Below are 17,895 nucleotides of genomic sequence, written 5' to 3'. Positions count from 1 at the left end.
TCAGTGGGGGACGGCGGGTTCACTTAACGACCGGGTGACTGACTTAACAGCTGCAGCGATTCACTTAACGACGCTGGCGAGAAAGGTCGTAAAATGGGACAGACCTCACTGAACTACAGATTCGCCCTGGAAATGGGGAATTGAGGGCTTGGAGGACTGAGATCTGAGAAGATGTTGGGCTGTGGACACTGACAACCAGCTGAAGATGAGTCAGGAGTAGGAGATAACGTGAGGTAATGTGCTTCTGGGCATCATCAGAAGATGCCTCACATCAAAGGGAGGTGTAATCTTTACTCATCGGTACCCAGCAAGGATGAAGCCACTTCTGGGGAGCCTGTGAAAGATTCTGGCACCCCGTATCCAGAAATGATGGGAGGGGATTCAGAAGAGCCGTACATAATAGCAATCTTCAAGTATCTCAGGGGCTGCCCCAAAGAAGAGGGAGTCAAGCTATTCGCCGAAGCGCCTGAAGCAACGGATGGAAAATAACCAAGGAGAAAAGCAACCTGACCGTGAGAATAATTAACCAGTGGAACTATCTGCCTCCAGAAGCGGTGAATGCTCCAACACTGGAGGTTTTTAAGAAGAGACTGGACAGCCATTTGTCTGAAATGGTATAGGGTTTCCTGCCTGAGCAGGGGGTTGGACTAGATGGCCTCCAAGGCCCCTTCCGACATCATCATCATCATCATCATCATCATCATTATTATTATTATTATTATTGATCATCGCACAGTCAGCCAGATGTTCAGACTGGATTTGGCATTTTGTCTACCTATCGAGACCTTATCCAGGACCTGGGATAGGCAGATGTGGATGTTCGATGGTATATTATTATTATTTATTCTCTGCTGTTAATTTAACGAAAAGAAGGACCAGGGGTGACATGATAGCAGCGTTCCAGTATCTCAGGGGCTGCCCCAAAGAAGAGGGAGTCAAGCTATTCTCCAAAGCGCCTGAAGGCAAGACAAGAAGCAACAGATGGAAACCAATCAAGGAGAGAAGCAACCTGGAACTAAGGAGAAATTTCCAGACAGTGAAAACAATTAACCAGTGGAACAGCTTGCCACCAGAAGTTGTGGGTGCTCCATTACTGGAGGTTTTTAAGAAGAGACTGGACAGCCATTTGTCTGAAGTGTTACAGGGTTTCCTGCCTGAGTGGGGGGTTGGACTAGATGACCTCCAAGGTCCCTTCCAACTCTATTATTATTATTATTATTATTAACTACTACTACTACTATTACTATTATTATTAAATGTGAGCCAGTTGCCAAGTGCATGAATTTTGATCACATGGCCATGGGGACGCTGTGATGGTCATCCGTGTGAGGATTAGTTATCCCTTTTTTCAGTGCCATTGTCATTTTGCATATGTCATTAAATGGACTGTTGTAAGTTGAGGACTACCAGTATGTCCTTGTGTACCACAAAAGGTTCAATGAGCTCTTCTGATCCCACAATTCTGTGGTTCTGTAAGAGACTTGACGATCGTACCATAACAAAAAAACTCAAGAGGATTTGAGACTCCCGAAAGCTATTTTGGAATAAAATTTCATGTATGCTTATCTGCTGTACTGGTCTCCGGCCTTAGAAATTAGCCAGCAATGTCGGCCAGGTCTCTGGCAGCCTACCCTAACCTGGCGCCATCCAGACAAGACGGGGACTCCAGTTTCCAGAATTCAGCTAGGCCGGCTGGGGATTCTGGTAAATGCAGTATTGACCCGTTCAGCAAGCGGATCTGCGGGGAGCCTGCCCTGGTCTGCTTTGAAGAGGGTGACTCAGCTTGACTCATAACCTCAGATCTCGGAATTGTTGTGTTAATGTGTGTGTTGCAATCCTGGGTTGTTTGAAGTCAGCCTCTTTGGCTATCCAAAATCAGGGCTTGCAAGAGAGAGATATAGACAGACAGACAGACAGACATAATATATAGAGATAGAGATGAAAGATAAATGATAGATAGAGATGATAGATAGATAGATAGATAGACAGACAGACAGACAGACAGACAGACAGACGGAGATATATATATATAGAGAGAAAGATATATATATATAGAGAGAGAGACAGACAGACAGACAGAGATTGAGAGAGAGAGAGAGAGGGAGAGAAAGATAGAGAGAGACATAGTGAAAGATTGAGAGAGAGAGAAAGATAGATTGATAGATAGATAATAGAGAGAGATGATATAGATTGAGAGAGAGAGAAAGATTGATAGATAGATATAGAGACAGATAGATAGATAGAGAGAGAGAGAGAGATGTATAGGTACATAGATATATATAATATAGAGATATAGATACAGACAGACAGACAGACAGACAGATAGATAGATAGATAGATAGATAGATAATAGAGAGAGAGATAGAGATAGATGATAGAGATTGAGAGAGAGAGAGAGAGAGAAAGATAGATAGATGATAAAGAGAGTGATAGAGGGAGATCGATAGATGATAGATTGAGAGAGAATATATATATATATGTATATATATATATATATATATATATATATATATATATATATATATATATAGAGAGAGAGAGAGAGAGAGAGAGAGAGAGAGAGAGAGAGAGATGTATAGGTACATAGATATATATAAATATAGAGATATAGATATAGGTATTCCTCAACTTACAATAATTCATTTAACAACTGTTCAAAGTCACAGTGGCTTTGAAAAAACTGAGTTATGACTGTGTTTCATACTTACGACCATAGCAGCCTCCCCATGGTTGCGTGATCAAAATTCGGACAGTTGGCAACTGGTTCCTATTCTTGATGTCTGCGGCCTCCCCTTTTGTGACCTTCCGGCCAGCAAAGTCAACGGGGGGGGGGGGGAAGCTGGATGCGCTGAACAACGGTGTTCCTAATGTAACAACTGCAGGGATTCACTTCATAACTGGGGCAAGAAAGGTCGTAAAATGGGGCTTAACTCCACTTAACACGCGTCTCCCTGAGCAACAGAGACCTTGGGCTGAGTTGTGGCCGTAAGCCGAGAACCACCTGCGCAGAGACCTGTGTCTGCCTGGAATCCTGACTTCGGAGGGAGACGTGTGGTGGGTTGCCGGATGGAGCTGTGTGGGGTCTTCACTTGGCCACGGAGGTCACCTTGCTCTCTTCTTCTTCTTCTTCTTCCTTCAGATTGCAGAAACCTACGCCTTCCTCCCCCGAGAAGCCGTGACCAGGTTCCTCATGAGCTGCACTGAGTGTCAGAAAAGAATGCATTTTAACTCCAACGGTGTGGAACCTAAAGGTAAAGACTGTGTTGAAGTGGCTCCTCGGAGGGGTTTCAGGACCCCTTGAAATCAGCCCCTTTGGCCACCCAAAAGCAGGGCTTTCCAGAAAGAGAGGTAGGGGGAGAGAGGGAGAGGGAGAGAGAGAGAGAGAAAGAGAGCTAGATAACATAGAACAGTGATGGCGGACCTTTGAGAGACCGAGTGCCCAAACTGCAACCCAAAACCCACTTATGCATCGTCGGGTGCCGAGGTGTGTGGCCCATTGGGTGGGTGTGGCCCATTGGTGGGCGTGGCCCATTGGGTGGGTGTGGCCCATTGGTGGGCATGGCCCATTGGGTGGGTGTGGCTGCGGTGGTCACGGCAGACTGGGTGGGACTAAAAAGTTCTATCAATCAATTCCAACTTTGCAAGATCTTTTTTTTTCCCGCGAGAAGTTGAAATTAACTGATTGATTGAACCTTTTTTTTTTTTTTTTTTTGCACATGGCAGTGGAGGCCTAAAGCGAAAAGGTTTTATAAAACCCAGCTGAAGGCCCAGGACTGGAGCGACAGCGCATGTGTTCACAGAGAGGGCTCTGAATGCCACCTCTGGCACCTGTGCCATAGGTTCACCACCACTGATATAGATAGAGATGAAAGATAAATGATAGAGATGATAGATAGATAGATAGATAGATAGATAGATAGATAGATAGATAGATAGACAGACAGACAGACAGACAGACAGACAGATGACAGAAAGATAGACAGATAATATATAGAGATAAAGATGAAAGATAAATGATAGATGATAGAGAGAGAAAGAAAATAGACGTAGATAATATAGATAGAGATGAAAGATAAATGATAGATACATTGAGATAGATAGATAGATAGAGATGGATAGAGATAGATGATAAATAGATGAAAGAGATATAGATAGATATACATGATAGATATAGATATAGATATAGATAGATAGATAAATAGATAGATATAGATATACATGATAGATAGATAGATAGATAGATATACAATAGAGATAGATAGATATACATGATATAGATAGATATATAGACATAGATATGCTTGATAGATAGAGATAGATATGATTGATAAATATGATATATATAGATATGATAGATATCATATGATAGATGTAGATAGATATATATGATATAGATAGATATGAGAGATAGATAGATAGACAGACAGACAGATAGAGATAGAGATATACATGATAGAGATAGATAGATAGGATAAATAGATAAAAGATGATAGATATATAGATAGATATACATGATAAATAGATAGGTAGGCAGGCAGGCAGGCAGGCAAGAAGGAATTCTGGAAGTTGAAGTCCATAAGTCATAAAAGAGCCAAGGTTGCCTACCCCTGGTCTAGCTCATGGTTGTCCCAAAGCTGCTTTTTCCAAACGGCAACTAGATTTTCTTGGGGTTGTTTTTTTTTTTTTTGGCTGGAAGATGTTTCACTTTTCACCCAAGAAGCTTCTTCAGTTCAGTTCTTCAGCCTTAGCTTTGCTGAAGAAGCTTCTTGGGTGAGAAGGGAAACATTTTCAAACAGAAGAACGAGAAAGTCCGGTTGCGTTTTGGATAAAGCACGGTTGGGGCTGTAGCCATTAGGTTTTCCAGTCCTGACTTGACAAGGGGTTGGAGAAGAAGGCCCCTTCCAGCCCTCAGATTCTAGGATTCTTCCATTTTCCTAATGTGCCCCTGTGAAAAAGGGGGGAGGGGGAGGCGGGAGGGAGGTCGTGACCCCTAAATGGCCCCTGACAAATTTTCTGCATGGTCTCCCTTTACTTCCTGGTTACAAACAGGGGGAAATGTCAGCCCAAAAGGACATTTGATTTGAAGCGCAGTTTTCTTGCAGCCAAGAATTTCTTTAAAGAAGAAGATTTTAGAACACAGGAAGTCCTCAACTTGTAACCATTCTTACGGTAGCCATTTTTCATACTTAACGACGCTGGTAGCCTCCCCGTGGTCACCTGGTCAAAATTCGGACGCTCGGCAAAGGACTCCCATTTCTGACGGTTCGCAGTGTCGTAAAGGGATCCCCTTTTTGCGACCTTCGGACAAGCAAAAGTCACTGGGGAAGCCAGATTCACGTAACAGCCATCTTGCTAACTCAGCAACTGCAGTGATTCACTTAACAACAATGGCAAAACCAGGGGAAACTCACTCAGGAGCCATGGTGGCCCAGTGGTCAGAATGCAGTATTGCAGGCTAACATACGGCTCACTGCCATCAGTTCGATCCTGGCTGGCTGAAGGCTGAGTCAGCCTTCCGTCCTTCCGAGGTCGGTAAAATGAGGTCCCAGATTGTTGGGGAACAATATGCTGACTCAGTAAACCGCTTAGAGAGGGCTGTAAAGAACTGTGAAGCAGTATATAAGTCTTAAGTGCTATTGCTCTTCCTTCCTCCCTCCCTCCTTTCCTCCCTCCCTCCCTCCCTCCCTTCCTTCCTTCCTTCCTTTCTTCCTTCCATGGTGCACAATGGTTAGAATGTAGGATTGCAGGCTAACTCACTTCTCACTGCCAGGAGTTCGATCCTGACCAGCTCAAGGTCGGCTCAGCTTTCCATCCTTTCCGAGGTCAATAAAATGAGGACCCGGATTGTTGGGGGGGGCAATAGGCTGACTCTTGTAAACCGCTCAGAGAGGGCTGTAAAAGACTGTGAAGTGGTAGATAAGTCTAAGGGCTATTGCTATTGCTCTACGGCCCCTCTCTACAATCTTTCTCTCTGTCATCTGTCTGTCTGTCTATCTATCTATCAATCATATATCATCCATCTATCTATTTATCTATCTATCTATCTGTCTGTCTATCTGTCTATCTGTCTATTTATCTATCTATCTCTATCTATTTATCTATCTATTTTATGTATCATATATCCTATCATCTATCTATCTATCTATCTATCTATCTATCTATTTTATGTATCATATATCCTATCATATCTATCTATCTAACTATCTATCTATCTATCTTATCTCTATATATCATATATCCTATCATATCTATCTATCTATCTATCTATCTATCTATCTATCTATCTATCTATCTATCTATCTATTTTATGTATCATATATCCTATCATTCTATATCTATCTATCACTATGTATCATGTATTCTATCCTATCTCTCTCTCTCTCTCTCTCTCTCTCTCTCTCTCTCTCTCTCTCTGTATCATATATCCTATCATCTATCTATCTATCTATCTATCTATCTATCTATCTATCTATCTATGTATCATATATCCTATCATCCATCTATCTATCTATCTATCTATCTATCTATCATCACCTATTCTATATCTGGTGGCCCAGGAGTTAGAATGCAGTACTACAGGCAAACTCTGCCCACAGCCGGGAGTTCGATCTTGACCGGCTCAAGGTCGACTCAGCCTCCCGTCGTTCTGAGGTCGGTAAAATGAGGACCCGGATTGTTGGGGGCAACAGGCTGACTCTGTAAACCGCTTAGAGAGGGCTGTAAAGCACTGTGAAGTGGTAGATAAGTCTTAAGTGCAATTGCGATTAAGTACGACTGTTTTACTTAACAACAGAAGTTTTCTGTCTCAACCCGGGGCCGTTAAGTCAAGGACTACATTCCGTATACGCAGAATGCTTGGCTACCCGAATGGATGGGGACGATCCATGGCTATATTTAAATGGGTGCAGGTCTTCTCTGCAAAAGGGCAGTTGTCTCCTTGCTGTCAAAGGCTCTTCTGTCTTCTGAGCTGAGCTTCCCTCAGTCGGTCATAGGGACAGCCTGGCCGTGGAGGTTATCGCCAGGAGCGGGGTGGGGGAGAGTGGGGATGGGGGACCGCCCAAGGCTTTGCTTTCCCTTCTGTCTGCACAGAGGTCTTTGACAAGGGGGCTCTTTCACGGAGCACACCAAATCAGCATTTTAAAAGGAATCTCCTCCATGCAAGCAGGGCCAATGAATGAGCTTTGAAAAAAAACCCTCCAACCCTTTGAAGGAGAGATTTAAAGTGCAAAGAAGAGCAACTAAGACAGTGGTTCTCAACCTTTTTAATGCCGCGACCCCCCCCCAACTGGTCGTAAGTCAAGGACTACTCAACCGGTCGTAAATCGAGGACTACTCAACTGGTGCAGCACCATTTGCAGAATGGGACTTTTGGCGGGCTCAGCAGGGCAGAGACAGCCTGGGCAATTCCTATTGGCTTTTGAAAGCCAATAGAATTAGACTCTATTCAAGAGAGTCTATTCTATTGGCTTTCGAAAGCCAATAGAATAAAAGGGAGGAGCACAGCTAAGGAAAAGGGGGGGAAAAATGGCAGACTGCGTTGTTTGGCGACCCCCGTGAAATGGTCGTTCGACCCCAACTGGGGTCCCGACCCACAGGTTGAGAACCGCTGAACTAAGATGATTGAGGTGCCTGGAGACAAAAACATACTAAGAACGGTTGCAGGAATTGGGTACGGCCAGTCTAGACAAAAGAAGGACCAGGGGTGACCTGACAGCAGTATTCCAGTGTTTGAGGGGCTGCCCCAAAGAAGAGGAGGAGGTCAACTTATTTTCCAAAGCATCTGAAGGCAGGACGAGCAACCATGGTTGGAAACTGATCAAGGAGAGAAGCAACCTGGAACTAAGGAGAAACTTCCTAACACGGGGGACAATTAACCAGTGGAACCACCTGCCTCCAGAAGTTGTGGATGCTCCATCACGGGAGGTTTTTAAGAAAAGACTGGACAGCCATTTGTCCGAAATGGTATAGGGTTTCCTGCCTGAGCAGGGGGTTGGACTAGATGACCTCCAAAGTCCCTTCCAACTCCGTTATTCTGTTATTTATTATGCTGTGTCTTATTGCGAGGGATACTTTCAATGCCCAGCAACTCTCTCCGTTTCTTTAAATCAGGAGTTATTAGAGCAGAAAAAGTTATCCAAGGACAATTATTAGCCTTGTGTCCCTCCCCATAAGCCAAACTTAGATGACGCCAGAGGGGGGGGGGGAAATATCAAGGCAAAATAAGGCCTGAAATTTATCAGAGAAGAAGAATGCTTGTATTTCTGTCTCTCTCGGGACAAGATAATTAGCTAATTAATTACATTAATTTTAACAATTAATTTTCAATGGAAAGTTGACTTGGTCAGGCTGTGGGATGGGTGATCCAGGGCAAATCCATGTTGGGTATCAATATATTCTCCAAAGCACCTGAGGGCAGGGCAACAAACGATGGATGGAAACTAATCAAGGAGAGAAGCAACTTAGAACTAAGGAGAAACTTTCTGACAATCAGAACAATTAACCAGTGGAACAACCTGCCTCCAGAAATCGTGGGCGCTCCAACACTGGAGGTCTTCAAGAAGAGAACTGGACAGCCATTTGTCCAAAATGGTATAGGGTTACCTGCCTGAGTAGGGGGTTGGACTTGATGACCTCCAAGGTCCCTTCCAACTTTATTATTATTGTTATTATTACTCTGAGGGGAGATCCAATCTGGAAATTGGAAGGAATTTCCTGACAGTTTGAATTAATTACAAAAAGCCCCCAATTTATGACCACAGTTGGGCCGAAAATTTCTGTGGCAAAGCCAGACCTTGGTTAAGTGAGTTTTGCCCCATTTTAAACCCTTTCTTGCCACACTACAGCTCTCAAGTAAGTCCCCCGGTCGGTAAGTGAATATGGCGACGTTGCTCGTCAGAAAGTTGCAATAGGGAATCACGCGACATTGCAACGGTCATAAGTATGAGTCCGTTGCCAAGTGAGTGCTCCCTCAATGGAGATTTTCAAGAAAAATATTGGACAACCATTTCTCCGGAATGATATAGGGTCTCCTGCTTGCGTAGGGGTTGAACTAGAAGACCTCCAAGGTCCCTTCCAACCGTCAGATTGTGTAACTGGTGATAAGTCTAGAACTATCTGTGTTGATAGGTATTCATAGACCAACAGAGAATAGGTGAGAATCCAGAATGTTGATCCCTTTTGTTGGATCTGAGTATGATAGATAGATAGATAGATAGATAGATAGATAGATAGATAGATAGATAGATAGATAGATAGATAGATAGACAGATGATATAGATAGATAGGTAGAGATAGATAGATGGATGGATGGATGGATAGATAGATATGATAGGTGATAAGAGATGAGAGATAGGTAGAGAGAAAGAATAGATAGATAGATAGATAGATAGATAGATAGATAGATAGATAGATGAGATGAGATAGATATATGATATAGATAGGTAGAGAAAGATAGGTGGATGGATGGATGGATAGATAGATAGATAGATAATGATAGATATAGATATATGATATAGATAGGTAGAGATAGGTGAATGGATGGATAGATAGATAGATAGATAGATATGAGGTGATAAGATGAGTGATAGAGAGAGAGATAATAGAGATAGATATATGGATAGATAGATAGATAGATAGGTGATAAGATGAGAGATAGATAATAGAGATAGATATAGATACAGATAGATAGATAGATGATATAAATAGATATGATAGATAGATATGATAGATAGTGATAGATATGATATATATAGATATGATATAAATAGATAGATAGAGATAGATAGATAGATAGATAGATAGATAGATAGATAGATGATATAGAGAGATAGGTAGAGATAGGTGGATGGATGGATACATAGAGATAGATAGATAGATATGATAGGTGATAAGAGAGATAGATAGAAAGAATAGATAAATTGATACATAGATGATATAGATAGATATGATAGATATGATTGGTAGATATGGATATGATAGATAGATATAGATAGTGATAGATAGGATATATATAGATATGATAAATAGATAGATAGATAGATAGATAGATAGATAGATATGATAGAGATAGATAGGTAGAGATAGGTGGTTGGATGGATAGATAGATGTGATTGATAAATATGATACATAGATATGAGATAAGATATAGATACGATAGATTGTTAGATAAATAGATATCATATAGATAGATGTGATAATGATATATATAGATATGATAGATAGCATATGATAGATATAGATATATGATAGAAAGATAGATATGATAGATAAATATGATACATAGATATGATAGATATGATATAGATATGATAGATTGTTAGATAGATATATAGATAAATGTGATAGATACGATATAGATAGATATGATAGATAGCATATGATAGATATAGATAATGATAGATATATGATAGATAGATAGATGGATAGATAGATAGATAGATAGATAGATAGATAGATAGATAGATAGATAGATAGATAGATAGATAGATACAATCAGTGGTGGGATTCAAATATGTGAGCAACCGGTTCTCTGTGTGGATGCCACTTTCGGAAGTCCATTCTGGGCCTGGGCAACAAAAAAAATTAGCTACCGGTTCTGCTGAAGTGGTGCAAACCGGCTGAATCTCACCGCTGGATCTGATCCAGGATACGGTAAAGTTGCTTGGTCTTCCTTTGAAAAAGACCCATTTTTATTTTATCAGTGGCTGGAAAAACGAGATAGGGACTAAGAACGTAACTTTTATGACTCAGCAAAAATCCACCCAGAGCACATTAAGCACTAACGAATTGCAATGATAGGAAATTAATAAAATACTTAAAAAAAAAAGACCCATTTTCCTTTTTTCCTTCCAGAAAACGAACCGCCTTCGTCGCTGGTCTCGGGCATCATTGATTACAACATGCCCCTCACCTCCACTTACCTGAAGCAGATGAAGCTCCGAGTCATGAATTCCCAGGAACAGGTGAGTTGTCTTTTTTTTTTCCTTGATGGATGGAGAACTCGGTTACCTGAAATCTTGCACTGTGGTGGCTCTGCGAATCTGCATTTATTTGGCTGTCTGCAAACCTCTCGCCTTCGTCAGCTTTTTCTTGTTATCTGTCCGTCTTGTTCCGACACATAAGCGGCGTTTTGGTGTTAGGGACTGGAGGATTAAGCCCAGGAAGTTGATAATTCTTCACTGGGCTGGACCCCAACGGATCAGTAAAATGGTGAAAGAATTAGGAGGGGTTGGATAGTTGAACCCAGATGTGAATTAGAGTGGAAAGATACCGTATTACGGTGACCAAATTGGGTTTTATCTAGGGGGGTCCTTGGTGCTCTCTGAGCTTGGCGGTTTTCTTGCAGACGTTTCATGACCCAACTAGGGAACATCATCAGTGCTAGAAGGGAGGTCAGTGTGTGGAGGAGGAGGAGGAGAAGGAGGAGGAGGCGGACGACGACTGTGGGGTCCTTGCTGCTCTCTGAGCGTGGTTGCTTTCTGGCAGACGTTTCATGACCCAGCTAGGTAACATCATCAATGCTAGAAAGGAGTGATATTTTGGATGCATGGTTTTTAATGCTTTAATTGTTTTGTGTTTGTTTTTCTTTTTTTGTCTTCTTCGGGGATTTTTTTTTTGAGTTTTATACTTTGTATTTTAACTTTGTTTTGAATAAAATAAAAAAACATATATATAAAAAAGGGAGTGGGGTTTGTGGAGAGGAGGAGGAGGAGGAGGAGGAGGAGGAGGAGGAGAACTGTAGAGTCCTTGGTGTTCTCTCAGCTTGGTTGTTTCCTTGCAGACATTTCACAACCCAACAACGTAACATCATCAGTGCTAGGGAGTGTGGGGTTTGCTCTCTCATAAATGAAGGCAAACTTGCTCTGTTTATATGAAAGTGGCTTGCCCTGTCAGTGGGAGTGTTCTTGGGGGGTTCCTAGAATAGGCTGTTGTTTACTGTTGGCTTTTCATTTGAGTTGGTAGTTCCTTGATTGTCCCTCTTACATTGACAGGACAAACCATTGTATATAAGCAGACAGCAACCCCCCCTCCACCTTCTGGCACTGATGATGTTGCCTAGTTGGGTCATGAAACATCTGCAAGAAAACCACCCAGCTCAGAGAGCATCCAGTACCCCATGCTCCTTCTCCTCCTCTACCTCCTCCTCCTCCTCCTCCTCCCCCTCCCCCCTTCTAGCACTGATGATGTTACCTAGTTGGGTCATGAAAAATCTGTAAAAAAACAGCCAAGCTCACAGAGCACCAAGGACACCACAGTCGTCTTCATTGTCCTCCTCCTCCTCTTCCTCCTCCTCCTCCTCCTCCTCCTCCTCCTCCTCCCTGCAAACCCCACTTCCTTCAAGCCCTGATCACATACCCTAAGTGGGTCATGAGAGGTCTGCAAGAACGGAACCAAGCTCAGAGAGCACCAAGGACCCCCCAGTTCAGCCCTGGGCCTCAAATAATTCTCCTCTGTAGCTTATCTCTGCTATGTTCTGGAGAACTTCAGCTCACTGAGGAGACAGTGGTTTGTTTCTTTGAAAGCATGGGGGGGGGGGAGGAAACCCAGGGATCTGAACCTTTGTTTCTGCAAAGAAAAGAAAAAATTTTTTTCCCTCCCACGCTGGTTGAAATTACTGTACGTTGGAGGACAGAAGACAAAAGGAACCGGTTAACCTTGACAGTCACTAAAGCTGGAAAAATAATTTTTAAAAGCCCTGGAAGCAGAAGTGGTTGCTTGGAAGCGCACGTGTTTGTTGCCGTGTTGTAGCAGGGCAGAGTCACACTTCTCTTTGTCGACTTTCCAAGTACCAAGCGGACGTGCTGGTGGCTGTTTTTTTTTTTTCGCCCCGTCTCCGGGCTCTGCTCTAGGAACCGAATCGTAGCTTCTTTCGAACTCGGCTCGCTTGAAGAAGTGATACTTGGCTGTGCTTCAGAGTGAGAAAGTGGAAGTTTAAAGTTAGCGCAGCCGGAGGACCCGTTTTTGGGCGGCCGTTTTGGGGAAGGAGAAATTGCAGAATTAGAATCTTCCTCTTGGCCAAGCCAAATTTGAGCATTTTTGCCTGGTGCAATTCCCACGGTGGGAGAATTTGTGGGCAGGGGAAAGCAGTGAGACCTCATGAATGTTGATTCCGAATCCAGCCCCCATCCTTACTGTATTTCTCCCCCCAAGGGGGGGGGGAACCAGGTAGCCTTACTTATGGAGTGCAGAATTTATTATTATTATTTTTTGCAGAGAGCCTTGTAGCTGACAAAGAGAATAGTAGATTGTGTTGTATGTGTGAAAGAAAGAAAGAAAGAAAGAAAGAGAAAGAAAGAAAGAGAAAGAAAGAAAGAAAGAAAGAAAGAAAGAAAGAAAGAAAGAAAGAAAGAAAGAAAGAAAGAAAGGTGTTGGAATTTGTCATCCTTTAAAGCTGTACTGTTTGCTAGCATTGTTGGGAAGAAAAGTTGGGTGCCTCTGGATATCATTGCTGTAGCAGTTCAGGTAGTCCTTGACTTACGACTGTTTATTTAGCGACCGTCCAAAGTTAGGACGACACTGAAAAAATGTGACTTCTATACAAAACGTTGCTTCACAAAAAGCCATTATCTAACCATGCTACTTAGTTACAGTAAAATATCGTGAAATCTATACAGGTAGCTCTTGTTTAGCGACCGTTCCAAGTTACAACAGCACTGGAAAAAAGGGACTTAGGACCGTTTTTCACACTTAACGACCATTGCTGCCTTCCCGGAGTCACGTGATCAGAATTTACACGCTTGACAACGGACTCCTATTTATGACGGTCGCAAGTGTCCCGTGGTCATGGGTTCCGTTTTTGCGAACGTCCGACAAGCCAAGTTGAGGGGGAGGCCAGATGCACTTAGTAACTGCCGTGATTCATTTAATGACTGTGGAGAGAAAGGTTGTAAAACGGGGCAGAATTCACAACAACCTCCTTGCTCAGCCACGAAAATTAGGGGCTCCGTTGGGTTTACTGACTGTTCAAAGTTACAATGGCGCTGGAAAAATAATAATAATATTAATAATAATGTTGGAAGGGACCTTGGAGGTCTTCTAATCCAGGGCTTTTCAACCTTTTCACCCATTGTACCACTTTTAGGATATGGCAACATCCGAGGACCACCAGTCGCCTAGCAAGGGGTCAAAAACTTGATGACCAAAAAAAAAAAAAAAGGAAAAGGAAAAAAGTGATAAAATACAGGTAGTCCTCGACTTACAACAGTTGGCTTAGTGACTCTTAGAAGTTACAATGGCACTGAAATAGTGCATCCCAAGCCACAGCCGAGCAAGACACCTGCCTGCCCACTCAGTGGCGCTCTTCCTCCTGTCCGAGGTTTTCATGGTTGTGAGCATTTCTGTTGAGGATTGGCAGCGGGGGTGGGGTGGGGGGGGCTGTTTGGTTTTTATTCCCCCCGTGTCTGCTGGGTGGTTGCAGCAGGTTTGGGTCACTTCACATGACCCTGGGACACTGTGACCGTCATAAATAGGAATCAGTTGCCAAGCCTCTGAATGTAAATCACAAGACCCTGGAGAGGCTGCAACATTCCAGCTGATTGGTGCTTCTTCTGGGCTCAGCAGAAGCGCCAGGATCGGTGCTGAGCTCCAGCTGGAGCCTGGTGCTGATCCTGGCGCTTCCGCTGAGCCCCGACAGCCCTGCAGCTCCAGCCGTCTCTCGCTCAGGCTTGTACGGTGCTGCCACCGGTTCAGTTCCTTCCCCTCCCCTGCTACCCCTTTTCTAGGATGGTCGCGTACCACCTGCCAGGTGCCAATGGACCACAGGTGGTACCCGTCCCACTGGTTGAAAAGCCCTGATGTAGAGGACCTCTTGAGTAGAAGAAGCTTGTTGACTTGGCAAAAGTCTTGAGGAGAGCCCGGGGCTGCTTCGAACAGATAAATCTTTTTTAACCTGGTTTGATGGCATTTGAGTTTGATGACGTCTCCCCTAAGTTCTATCCAATACAATCATTGGTCAGGGTAACGAGTCCTGGAGAAGGGAGCTGAGGCCTTCTCTGGAGTCCCTGGTGCTCTCTGAGCTGGGTGGTTTTCTTGCAGATGTTTCATGACCCAACTAGGGAACATCATCAGTGCTACAAATGAGTGGGGGGGGTGTGGAGAGGAGGAGGAAGAGCAGGACTGTGGGGTTCCTGGTGCGCTTTGAGCTGGGTTGTTTCCTTGCAGACGTTTCATGACCCAACTACGGAATATCATCAGTGCTTGAAGGGAATGAGGTATATGGAGAAGAGGAGGAGGAGGAGGAGGAGGAGTGTGGGATCCTTGATGCTCTTTTAGCTTAGTTGTTCCGTTGCAGATGTTTCATGACCCAACTAGATAACATTATCAGTACTAAAAGGGTTTGCAGAGTGGAGGAGAAGGAGAAGGAGGAGGAGGAAGAATGACTGTGGGGTCCTTGGTGCTCTCTGAGCTTGCTTGTTTTCTTGCAGACGTTTCATGACCCAACTAGGTAACATCATCAGTGCTAAAAGGGAGTGGGGTTTGTGAGTGGAGGAGGACGAGGAGAAGAACTATGGGTTCCTTGCTGCTCTCTGAGCTGGGAGGTGAGTGTGTGGGGAGGAGGAGGAGGAGGAGGAGGAGGAGGAGGACGACGACTGTGGGGTCCTTGGTGCTCTCTGAGTCTGGTGGTTTTCTTACGAACATTTCATTACCCAACTAGGTAACATCATCAATGCTAGAAGGAAGGGGGGTTTGCGAGGAGGAGGAGGAGGAGGAGGAGGAGGAGAACTGTGGGGTCCTTGGAGCTCTCTGAGCTTGGCTGTTATCCAGCAGACCTTTCATGACCCAACTAGGCAACGTCATCAGTGCTCCAATTTGGCTAGACAGCAGGACAGCAGCCATATAGAAAACAAACAAATAAAATAAAGCCAGCTCTGCTGAGTTTACCTATTCAACAGTTGATGGGTCGGTGGCAGAAGGAAACAAACACGGCATTAAAGTTTATTTATTTTATTTTGAGGCTTATTTTGCAGACCGGATCCGTGCGACTGGTAGGAAAGGGGAGCTGGCTTAAACTCTGCTCGGCTGGCCAAAGTCTCTGCGGTCCCAGGCAGGCGGGGATCTGTTCTCACACCTGTTACCTGATCTTTTTAAGCAGCCAATTCCGGGGGAGGGGGGGCCCTGAACCTGAGACTTACCTGCATTTGGAGCAGGTGTGCCGTCCTATTAAGTGACAGTCCCCTTTGCCGGCAGCTCTAAATTATTCCTGCTTTGAACTTCTCCACCCAGTCAGAAGGCTGCATTCCTAAATGAGGAATATCCCTGTTTAAATTATTTAAATTTCTTTTAAATGTTCTAGCTTTAACGGCTGGGCACTTAACACTCAGCTGGCTTCCTGTTATTCTGTTAGATAAACGGGGTTTGATGCCCGATACAGGCAGTCCTTGAGTTACAGCAATTTGTTTAGCTGTTTAGTGACCACAGCACTGAAAAAAGTGACTTACGACACAGTCCTCGCTCTTACGACCGGTCGTGCGGTCAAAATTGGGGGCTGGGCAACTGGGGTTTATTTGAAACCATTTCCAGTGTCCTGGGGTCTTTTGCAACCTTCTGAAAAGCAATGGCAGCGGGGGGGGGGGGAGAGTGATTAACAATAATACCCCTTTGCATTTTATTACTTAAAAGCGGTGTTTTTCAACTTTGGCCACTTGAAGCTCCCAGAATTCCCTGAGCCAGCAAAGCCTCCTGGGAATTCTGGTTGAAGTCCACCCAGCTTCAAGTGGCCGAGGTTGAGACACATAGATCTGGCTGGACTTCAACTCCCAGAATCCCCCAGCCAGATCCATGTGTTTCAACTTTGGCCACTTGAAGCTGGGTGGAGTTCAACTCCCAGAATTCCCTGAGCCAGCAAAGCCTCCTGGGAATTCTGGAAGTTGAAGTCCACCCAGCTTCAAGTGGCTGAGGTTGAGACACATGGATCTGGCTGGGGGATTCTGGGAATTGAAGTTCCTCCCCACCATCTTCAAGTGGCTGAGAAACACTGTTTCTCTGTGCATACAAAGCAATTTATCATCCATAATTAAATAATTTCAAGATTCAAAACATCCTAAAGATCTGTTGCCCCTTTTCCTCAAACCCAGCCAGGGGGGGGGGGCTCTATAACTGCAGCTGGGCTTCTCCCATCCGGCAAGGGGACATGGATTGGGTCAGGACTGGGGGGGGGGAAAGAGGACTACAGCTAAGTCCTCGACTTACAACAGTTCATTTAGTGACCGTTCAAAGTCACAGCGGCCTTGAGGAAAGTGACCTACGAGTGTTTTTCACACGCCCCGTGGTCCTGAGATCCAAATTTGGACTCTGGGCAACTGACTCGTGTTTACGTCGGTCCCGACGTTCCCGGGTTAGGGATAGAGTTAGGGTGATCCCCTTTCGTGAATTTCTGACAAGCAAAGTCAACGGAGGTGGAACGGATTCGCTGAGCGTCCGTGTGACTAACTTAACGACTGCGGCGATTCGCTTAACGACGGTGGCATAAAAAGCCGCAAAACGGGGCAAAAGGTCTCCCGCAGCAAGCTAAACTTTGGGCCGGATCGTGGTCGTAACTTTGAGGATTCCCTGTCTTAACGGACTTTTCCGTGGCTTTCTAGACCGTTTACCTTTTAAGTCGAAGGCGCAGCGGTGACTGAGGTCTTGATTCGGAGAGGGGGCAGGTGAGCCAGCTCACCTGTGTCCTCGCTTGATGCAGGTGGGTGGATAAAGTGTGTGTGTGGGGGGGGGGTCCCGGTGGATAAAGCCAGGCTGGGCGGGATGGTGGTGGTGGGGGTCCCGCTTACTTTCAGGGCCCAACCCTTGCCCAACAGACCCCCCCCATCCCAAGTTGGAGGAAGGCGACCCCACTGACCCCTTATCTTTGTCATCCCTGAGCAGAGTTGGGGAGAAGACCCCAGCCCGCCTTAGGGGCTG

The 17,895-nt window shown here is 44.4% G+C and overlaps 1 protein-coding gene across 1 annotated transcript in view; it reads left to right on the top strand.

Moving 5' to 3' along the window:
- The window catches only part of NOL4L (nucleolar protein 4 like), a 119,923-nt gene that overhangs the window by 54,996 nt on the left and 47,032 nt on the right, over positions 1 to 17,895 (top strand). Inside the window, exons 3-4 of the mRNA XM_039318885.1 lie at positions 3,140 to 3,251; positions 10,852 to 10,961. Coding sequence (XP_039174819.1) covers positions 3,140 to 3,251; positions 10,852 to 10,961 — 222 coding nt within the window. The remainder of the gene's footprint in view (positions 1 to 3,139; positions 3,252 to 10,851; positions 10,962 to 17,895) is intronic.

The sequence above is a fragment of the Crotalus tigris genome, unplaced genomic scaffold, assembly GCF_016545835.1.
Source record: "Crotalus tigris isolate CLP2741 ecotype Arizona unplaced genomic scaffold, ASM1654583v1 scf7180000021643.52994198:917841, whole genome shotgun sequence".
Classification (NCBI taxonomy): domain Eukaryota; kingdom Metazoa; phylum Chordata; class Lepidosauria; order Squamata; family Viperidae; genus Crotalus; species Crotalus tigris.
This window is presented reverse-complemented; position numbering and strand designations above follow the sequence as displayed.